A 10481-nucleotide genomic window follows, 5' to 3' on the forward strand; every position below is an offset into this window, starting at 1 on the left:
TAGTCCTTTGCAGGAACGTGGATGGAGCTGAAGGCCATTATTCTTAGCAAACTAATGCAGGAACAAAAAACCAAATACCACTTGTTCTTATAAGTGGGAGCTAAATGATGAAAACACATGGACACATAGAATGGAACGACAGACACTAGGGCCTATTGGATGGTGGAGGGTGGGAGGAGGGAGAGAATCAGAAAAAATAACTAATAGGTACTAGGTTTAACACCTGGGTGACGAATAATCTGTACAACAAACCCCCATGAGACAAGCTTACCTATATATAACAAATTTGCACATGTACCCCTGAACTTAAAACATTAAAAAATAATAGTTATTATATTCTGTTTTCTTCTCAAATACCTTAAACATCTTCACAAGGAAAACTTAAAGCTATGACAATCAAAACATTTCCAAATACTTAAATAATTTCTATAAATTCAATAAAATCTAATAAATCTTATAAAACCTAATAAACCTTGTGGCTACTGTGGGCTTACTACCTATGGGGTAGCCCTGTTTCACAAGAAGAAAAAAAAAACCTAATAAATCTTGCAAAATCTTGTAAATCTAATAAATTCAGATATATTAAATATTTTAATACTGTTTATTAACTTAATCAGATTTCCCTGAAATTGACAGCACAACACTAGTATTTGATCAAAATTTTTTTGACATAGTGTACTAAATAACAAATTATAGATTTAATTTTCTTTGCTTTCTCTTCTGTATATTTGATCCCAGACCTTCCCAGAATTAAAAAGGTTTACCAACCATTTACCTTAGTAGTGTGTAAATCCCAGAATATTGGTTTTGAGTATTAATAAAGCATTATATTTGTTTTATATTTGTTTTGAAAGGAAGCTACTCTATAACCAGTCTTTACTTGTTACCCTATAAGAAAAAATGTCTGATATGCTATTTGTATTTAATCTGATCCATGGCTAGGTATCACTGTGATTATTACAGACAGTGTTAACTGACAAACAAAAATTGCATGTATCTATACAAAACGTCATTACAACATGATGTTTTGAAATATGTATACATTGTGAAATGGCTAATTAAGATGTTTGTTTCCTCACATACATTATTTTTGTGGTGAGAACACTTAAAATCTATTATTTTAGCAGTTTTCAAGAGTACAATACATTAACTATAGTTAACATGTTGTACAGTCATCCCTCAGTATCCAGGGGACTGGTTTCAGGACCCCTATGGATACCAAAATCCACAGATGCTCAAGTTCCTTATGTAGAGTAGTGTAGTATTTGCATATAACCTATGCACATCTTCCCATATACTTTGAATCATCTCTAGATTACTTAGAATACTAAATACAATGTAAATGCCATGCAAATATTTGTTATTGTGTTTTTTATTTGTATTATTTTTGTTGTTTATTTTTCCTGTAAAGTTTCAATCCATAGTTGGTTGAGTATGTGGATACAGAACCTATGGATAGAGAGTACCACCTGTACATCATATCTTTTAAACTTATTGTTCTTCTCTAACCAAAATTTTGAATCCTTTGACCAAAAAAATCTCCCCAGTCCTGCTCCCTCCAGAGGGCTTTTATTGATGACAGATTTTGCTTTATGCAGTTCATTTACTAAAACATCAGTGTAACTTAAATTCATCATACGTAGATCTCCTTGCAGTAGGTAGATGTAAACTCTGTTGTCTGAGGATTTTTCAGGTGTGGAAATTGCTGTCATATGATTTTAACCCAGTAGAAAGCATAGCATATACATCTCCAGTCTGGGGCAGCTTATTTGCCCCAACTGTCACTGTCACCGTCACCTTAGGCAGCTGTAATGTTAAACAATTGTCCCTGATTGTTTTGGATGAACACCTGGTCATGGGGTGAGGCAGGGGCAGGGTGGCGGGGGTGCATAATTCACTTTGAGGGTTCTGAGTCATGTCTATAAAGATGAACCCTGCCAGCCAGGTTAAATAATGACAGTTCTCTGAGTTGGTATTTGTGAGACACTCCAAACCCCCCCTGCTTCTTCCAGTAACTGATAGACTTCTGGTTTTCATCATAATTGCAGGGCTCTTGGTTTTCAAGGCTTCTGCAGAGGGTAGATGGGGGATGGAAACTGCATGAGTTAGAATATCATCAAACTTGCTTTTGTTATAAAGATTAAGCCATTTTTCTTGAATAAATGCTCCTTAGATTATTGCATGCCTTTGGTTAATTTCCAGAGTTCTAAAAAAGTTGATTTTGATGACTTTTGCCAGTGTATTCATTGCTTTTGTGGAGGAGCAGCTTTTTCAAAGGTCCTTACTCTGAAATTAGCACTGATGTTCTGTCCCATTAGTCTCCATGTTACAAATATCTCCTTCCAATCTGCCATCTCTATTAGCTTTGCCCATGGTGTCTTTTCGTCGAGCAGTTATCCTATGTTTTTTAATATAATCAAGTTTTTACCTTATGGGTTGTGTACTGGCTATTTTAAGAAGGATTTTCCTACCCTTGTGTAACAAACGTTTTCTCCTACATTTTCTTCCCTTGATTTTATACTTTTACCTTCCATAATTAGGTCTTTAATCTTAGAGTCCACCATGTGTGCACTATTAAATAGGGAATCAATTCCATTTTCCAGCATGGAGTCAACCACTTTTCTGAATACCATTTATAAAATAATCTGCACTTTTCCCATTTACTTATAGGACCTCCTTAATTTTATGTTAAGTTTCCATATATAAATGAGTTTATGTGCAAGCTCTCTGTTATGTTACTTAATTTTCAGTTCTTGGATCAGTACCAAAATATTTTAATTATATGGATTTTTATCTGGTATTAATATCTGATACGGAAAGTCTCAATTATTTACCCTTTCAGAGCTGATCTATTTATGGGATTTATTTTTCTATTTAAACATTGAAATGTATGACATTCCTCAAAATATCCAGCTAGAATTTTTATTGGGTTGTGGTGACATTATATATTAATTTAGGAAAAAGTCACCACTAAAAATACTATCATCCTATTCAAGAGCATAGAATGTCTATTCAGTTCTACTTTTAGGTCTTTAACAGAATTAAAAATTTTTCTCTACAGAGATCTTGTGAATGCTTTTTTAATTTCTAGAAACTTCAACTATATAGTTTGTTTCTACTAAGAATGTATGTTATTATTATATCTTCTATTACTATATATAATAGTTACACTATTGTAGAGAAATGCTCTTGATTTTTGATTTTTATACATTTATCCAATGTCTATTTACTTTGCCATACTCTTATTCTCATAATTGATGGACTCTTGTGGGTTTTCTACTCAGGTAATTATATCACCTACAATTACTTTTTTTCCCCCTTTGTAATCATTACACTACTTTTTCTTTTTTATAGTATTCACCAGGATCTCCATTAATATGTTAATGGATAATACAATAGTTATCACTATTGTAAAGAAGTGCTCTTGATTTTTTATTTTTATATATTTATCCAATGTCTGTTTACTTTGCCATACTCTTATTCTCATAATTGATGGACTCTTGTGGGTTTTCTACTCAGGTAATTATATCACCTACAATTACTTTTTTTCCCCCTTTGTAATCATTACACTACTTTTTCTTTTTTATAGTATTCACCAGGATCTCCATTAATATGTTAATGGATAATACAATAGTTATCACTATTGTAAAGAAGTGCTCTTGATTTTTTATTTTTATATATTTATCCAATGTCTGTTTACTTTGCCATACTCTTATTCTCATAATTGATGGACTCTTGTGGTTTTTTATTCAGGTAATTATATCACCTACAATTACTTTTTTTCCCCCCTTTGTAATCATTATACTACTTTTTTCATTTTTATAGTATTCACCAGGGTCTCCATTAATATGTTAAACAATAGAATTTTAGTTCCGAGTTTTTCTGGGTATAATACTTAGAATTTTCTGTTCTTTAATCCTTATCTTTTTCAGGAAACAAAAATTTTTGTTATTTTCTTCCTTATATCTCAGACATCCTCTTTGATTTATTTCTAGTCTTACTTGAGTTCTTCCTCTAGTTTTTCAAAGTAGGTCTGTTTTTTGGGGAAATCATCTGAGGCCTTCCTTTCCTCCCTGTATTTTTTAAATTTTGGCTTCACAGTTAAATGAAAATTTGGTTGGATATAAAAACTCTAGGCTTAAAGTGCTTTTCCTTTTAATATTAAAAAAAAATTAATTATCTTGTGTCCAATGTTGCTATTGAGAAATTTGATATTAACCTGTTGTTACTCCTTCATAATTTACCCTTTGAAAGCATTTATAATTTTTCTTTATCCCAGATGATCTTAAATTTCTCTATTAAATGTCTTAGATGCAAGTTTTTCCTTTATCTGTACACTGCAGGATTGAGAGGAGAGTGAGAAGCCCAGCTAGGGTGTAAAATTTAAGGAGGCACTCGCTCCCAGGGTCATGCAAGCGCCTCCTTCAAGTTTTGCATCCTTTGTGCCTCATTGCCTCATCTTTCTCCGGCCCCTGCTACCTGTTTGATATTTTGTGAGCTCTTTCACTCTGAGGTGTTTGATCTTTAATTCTTCGATATATATCATTATCATTTTCTCAAATATTTCCTTCCCTTCCCTCTACTTCTTCTTAGTTCTGGTGTTGATACTTCCACCTTCCATGCCTCTGAACTTTTCTTTAATATATTTCTTTATCCTTTCCTGCTGCCTTCTGGGACAGCTTCTCAGTCTGATTTTCTAGTTCATGATTCTTGTTGTTTAGACCATCTATTTTCTTGTTTCAACTGTTATATTTTTATTTCTAATATTTTATATTATTCCTTTTTATGATCTGTTCTTGTTCATATTAACAATACCTTCTTCTGTATCTTTGAGGATATTTGTTATGCTTATTTTAAATTCTTGGTATATTGGTTCTGATAATTCTGCTTCACACAGTATATGTTTTAAAATTTTCTGTCTTTTATAGTCAAATTTATGGTAGATCATGTTCCCCTAGGGGAATCAGTAGCCCTCTGCAGGCAAAGGCTGAAGACCAGGGTCTGGTTTGTGTGCCTGCCACAAAATTTAAGGAAAGAAAATGAGGCTCAGGCTGGAGAGCTTCCGGTACCAGAAACCCTATTTTGACCATTGTTAATTACTGTCACTCTACTAGGCTGGTCCTCTAGTCAGGAATCCACCCTACCAGCCTTAAATTGTTTTTTAAAAAAGGCATCACTGAGAGAGGGCAGTATCTTGATGTTTTTAATTCACCAGCATTGATGGTTGCTGGGGGAATGTTGGAGGAAGAAATGCCCAAGGGGGTAACATGTACCCGTTTTCATCAGCTCCTTATGCTGGAGGGACTTCTGTGCTCTTCTGATATGACTGTGTTGACAACAAATGACTAGGCAGTTGCTGCCAGTTTCTGTGGCCCTGGGCAAGCATGATCTTCCCAAGGCAATGTGAGGGAAAGTCAAGAGCAGATTTTAAAAGCTCTCCCCCAACCTATTCTCTCTTGGCTACATCTGACCTTCCTACCCTCCAGCCCAAACTGCAACTAACCCTTCATACCAGCTCACTAAAGCGTTTGGGTTTCTCACAGTTTTTTTTGATCGCTCCGGTTCCTGCTTCCTTCTCCCTTCCATGGTTTCTCCTTTTGTCAGGATACAAAAGAGCTGGCCCTTTGCTAACTTTGAAGACTCCATAATTTGACCATAGCATCCTAGAGACTTCACAAACGCTGCCCTTAATTTTCACAATGCCAAAAGCAAATTATTATTTTCTTCATTTTAGAGAGGAGGAAATAGAAAATTTCAATGAAGTTCAGTGATTTTTTTTCAAAGTCACAACTAAGAAATGTGGTAAAGCCAGAATTCGAAAACATGTCTTATTCCCAAATGCATGCTTTGGATATTTCATTACCACCACTTAATTAATGCCTAAATTTAGAGCTGCTTCATTCTGTCTATCCACGAAGTTATGAAACTGTGTCCGAACATACTAATGTTCTGTGAGTTGGACCATGATATTCATCAAAAAAAAAAAAATGGTCATCTTTTCCCACTTGGTGGAAAATAAGTTATGCATAGAATTTTCTCTGTGTCATGCTTATTAAATCTTTGCACTGCCTTTTTCTGTGTTCTAGCAAGTCCTAAAAGAAAGGTAATGATTTAGTAGAAAATGAGTTTTGAGCAGTTGATTGCAATTAGAAATCAATAAAGTGTTAACAGTTAACTTTTTTTATACTGCTAACTGGGAAAAGATTGCCATTTTGTATCATGTATAAGTATTTGAATACTCATCATTCTTGCTAATAAAATTAGCTTATAACAATGTCTGAATATCAAAGTGAATTCGTGAATGCTTAATAAATGTAAATTTACTAACATTTTTCTTATGTATTCCTCTAATTTTAAAGGTGTGATTTTTAAAAATTAAATTTTTTTAATAGTTAATATATGCATATAGCACAAAATTCAAATGGTACAAAAAGATATACAGTGAAAATTGAATCCACTTCTCCCCACCTCTGTCCTCCAGTCACCCAGTTCTCTTTCCCTACAGTCACCACTGTTACCAGTTTGTTACATAGCATTTTGTAGATATATTAGGTGTACATAAACTCTTACATACTTTTTTTTTTTTTTTTTTTTTTGAGATAGAGTCTTGCTCTGTCACCCAGGCTGGAGTGCAGTGGCACGATCTTGGCTCACTGCAACCTCCGCCTCCCAGGTTCAAGCAATTCTCCAGCCTCAGCCTCCTGCGTAGCTGGGACTACAGGTGTTCACTACCACGCCTGGCTAATTTTTTTTTTTTTTTTTTTTTGTATTTTTAGTAGAGACGGGTTTTTACCATGTTGGCCAGGATGGTCTCGATCTCTTGACCTTGTGATCTGCCCACCTTGGCCTGCCAAAGTGCTGGGATTACAGGCGTGGGCCACTGCGCCCGGCCACATACATATTTTTTTAAGGGAGAAATTTCTGTCCTTGATAGAATTTTACTTCACTAAACTCTTTTTATTGCCAGCAACAGTACTGAAAGTTGCTCCGATTCTTTAAATAACCTTCTCTGCTGAAAGTAAAACTGAGTTTTAAAAATTATTTAACATGTTAAACATACGTGGAGCAGAGACCAATATAATGAACTCATATACTCATCAACCAGACTGAAAGATTATTTAAAAGCGATTTTTAAAGGATTTCATACTCTTGCAAATTTTTCAGAACCCCTGTTATTGGGTGAAACGAAAAAGAATTATGTGTTCAACTACAACTGCAGCAGCCCTAGAGTCTTCCAATGGACCCCATTAGTGCTAGCTTCAGCATACAATTTCTAGTCCATGGCCATAGCCACTGGCCAAACTATAGATTCAACAGAGAATTTTTCATACTCTTTCTAGTAGTGAAAAGTTAACAAAATATAGTTGTGCTTTCCCTAAAACGTATTGGTATCTGTGTAAAAAGCATATCTAGCAGTTTTTGTTTTTTTTTTCTTAATGAGACAAGATCTCTCTTTCACCCAGGCTGAAGAACAGTGGTGCAGTCATGGCTCACTGCAGCCTGGAACTTTTGGGCTCAAGTGATCCTCCCACCTTGGCCTTCTGAATAGCTGGGATTATAGGCACATGCCACCATGCCTGGCTAATTTTTTGTAGAGATGGGGTTTCACCATGTTCCCCAGGCTAGTCCTCAAACTCCTTGGCTCAAGCAATCCTCCTGTCTTGGCCTCCCAAGGCATACTGGGATTACAGGAATGAGCCACCATGCCTGACCATATTATTATATTAATATTAATTTTAGTTTTTAAAATTACTAATAATTCCACATGTGGGGCTAATTTGATTATTTTGATTTGGTTACTTTCATGAAGAAAGAATGGTGAATCCATTCTATTTATTATTTAGATGTGTATAAATAATCTTGCATACTTAAAGAATTTAGTTTTGTTACCATATTTTATAAAGCATGAATATTATTAATACTGATTATATTTCCATAAACAAATCTAATTTTTTGTCCTGACTTCACAAAATCTTTTTTTTAGTTCCACTTGCCTCTCCTGGTGCATCAGCAGAACTTCAAAACAATTTTATAGAATATATCTCTTTTATACATCAATATGACGCCAGGAAAACTCCAAATGAGCCTCTCCGGGGAAAGGTGAGACAGTATTTAGATTTATTTAATACTTTAAGACAGAGTAGATTTATAGAACTTTAAGCCTTTTCAAGTCATAATTATCTTTCTAAATGTCTATTTAAACAAACTCCTATAGTTATTAATAGGCTAGAATCTTAGCCACATATCATAGGAAAATGTGAGGAATAATACTATCCTGGTATGGTGGTGCCACCTGTAGTCCCAGCTACTCAGGTGGGTGAGGTGGGAGGATTGCTTGAGTCCAGGAGTTCAAGGCTGCACTGAGCCATAATTGTACCACTGCATTCCAGCCTGGGTGACACAATGAAACCTCATCTCAATCAATCAATCCAAACATTTGAATCAGTCTTTGGAATTTGGTCTACTTAAATTATTGAAATAATTTGTATAAAAAAAAAATCAAGGCATGCTGGGTACAGTGACTTGATGCCTGTAGTCCCAGCTACTCTGGAAGCTGAGGTAGGAGGATCACTTGAGTTTGAGGCCAGCCTGGGCAACATAGCAAGGCCCATTTCTAGTAATAATAATAATAATATCAAAGCAGTTTGACAAATGTTTTGATATGCTTAATACATGTGTGTGGCAGGGAGATGCATATAAGGTTTATAAAGCCAAATAGAAATGTCATTGTCAATTATTGGATTGTTTTCCAACTATAGATGTTTGCTTTCATATTTCATTATTACTTATCTGTTCATTAGCATTAATAGGCATTTGGGATGCAATCATAAATTCTTAGGTCTGTGAACTATAGTTTTTGTTGTATCCATAGCAATCTTTAGAGCAAGAAATGAAATTTGATGTAAATAGTCTTATACAGTCCAAATGATAAAAATGTTGAGAATGGGAGATGAGCTGCTGCTTCTTTGATTTTCTGCTTTTTTCCTTCCTGTTCATTTTCTGATGTACCCTATTTTATAATTTAAAAGGTTCACCCATATATGGTGGTGTCTTGTTTGGGACTAAGGTGACACCAGTGAAGAGGCAGAGAAGTGCCTGCGTTACTGACTAGGACTTGAGCTAACCCACAAACTCAGTTCACAGCTGCATCTTCCAGCAATCTGTGTTCTCCTGGTTAATGTCTACTTTGTTTTCTTTTCCAGAGACATGGAGCTTTTGTACACAGAGAGATAAAACCAGGGAGTAGGCCAACAGTTCCTAAAGGAACAGAGGTAGTACTGAACGCTCCAGGGTCACGTTCATCAGAACAGTCCGAAAAAACAGAGAAAGGAAGCTCAGCGGAAAGCAGAATGATCTCACCAGGTCTCTGCCAACAAAATTCCCAAGAGCTGTTAGAGACTAAAACTCACTTATCAGAAACAGACGTCAGACAGGCAGCCAAGGCATGCCCCAGCAGTCCTGAGAGCAGAGAAAAGATCGCAGGCGCCACTCAAACAAATGTAGGAGATGCTCTTTTCACTAGGCACAAGCCTTTAAATCCACCCATTAAAAAATCAGAATAAATTACCTTCTTTAGATAAAACTATAATCCCTAGAATATGGGGAAATTTCACAATCATCATCTTGGCCCTCACATTTACTTTTCTGTTATCAGTAACTTCAGAACATACAATTTATGTAAATGGAAAAAGAGAAAAAAGACAATTAAAATACAACCAAATGTTACTAATAAGTGTGGTCTCCAATAAGTGGAGTGAGACATTATTTCTCTGTCACATTCTTCATAAACACAACTTTGTTTTGCACAATAAATGAACATAATTAACAAATATAATAAGACTTTTAGAAGAGAGGCCCTGTTAGACATTAAGTGTAACGTCTCTTGGAATCAAACAGAGCTTTGGAATCAAACAGAGTTGTAATGTTGGCTTTACTTCATTCCTTGAGCTGTGTGACCTTGGGTAAGTAACTTAACCTCTCTAGTCTTCAGTTTTTTCAACTGTAAAATTAGCAAAATAGCAACTTCATAAGATTATTGAGGATGTGATTATGCACATTGATCAATAAATGGTCAATGTAATCATATCACTGCTACTATAATTCAATTTTCTATTTAAGGATAATGTTCTCTTATATATTTAAATTTTCCTCCTTATTCTAAAACTTAGAGCTCCTCCATATATAATTAAGAGTGTGAAAATCTAAAAATACTTCTGCCAGTACAAGATGCACACGCAGACACATACACACTTAATTCAAAGACGCGTGGGTACTTAGAATATTGAAGTATTTTCTAAATTGTTTTCTTTTTACTCAGATTATTTCTAACACCAACTCAGCCTTTGCTTTTTGGATGAGTTTGGTAAGGATTAATTCCACCTTGCTTTTTGGATGAGTTTGGTACGGATTAATTCTTCTTCCAATTTGGTGTGTTTTGTGTGCTGCGATGTATTATAAGATATGTTATATCGCATACAAGT

At 34.9% G+C, this 10481-nt stretch overlaps 1 protein-coding gene across 2 annotated transcripts in view; it reads left to right on the plus strand.

Moving 5' to 3' along the window:
* Positions 1-9733, plus strand: part of CIMIP6 (ciliary microtubule inner protein 6) — a 31052-nt gene extending 21319 nt beyond the window's left edge. For both annotated transcript variants that reach the window (XM_011713232.2, XM_071076690.1), the window contains 2 exons: positions 7985-8100; positions 9204-9733. In XM_011713232.2, coding sequence (XP_011711534.2) covers positions 7985-8100; positions 9204-9563 — 476 coding nt within the window. In that variant the 3' untranslated portion in view covers positions 9564-9733. The remainder of the gene's footprint in view (positions 1-7984; positions 8101-9203) is intronic.
* The last annotated feature ends 748 nt before the right edge of the window (positions 9734-10481 follow it).

The sequence above is a fragment of the Macaca nemestrina genome, chromosome 13, assembly GCF_043159975.1.
Source record: "Macaca nemestrina isolate mMacNem1 chromosome 13, mMacNem.hap1, whole genome shotgun sequence".
In the NCBI taxonomy this organism is placed as follows: Eukaryota; Metazoa; Chordata; class Mammalia; order Primates; family Cercopithecidae; genus Macaca; species Macaca nemestrina.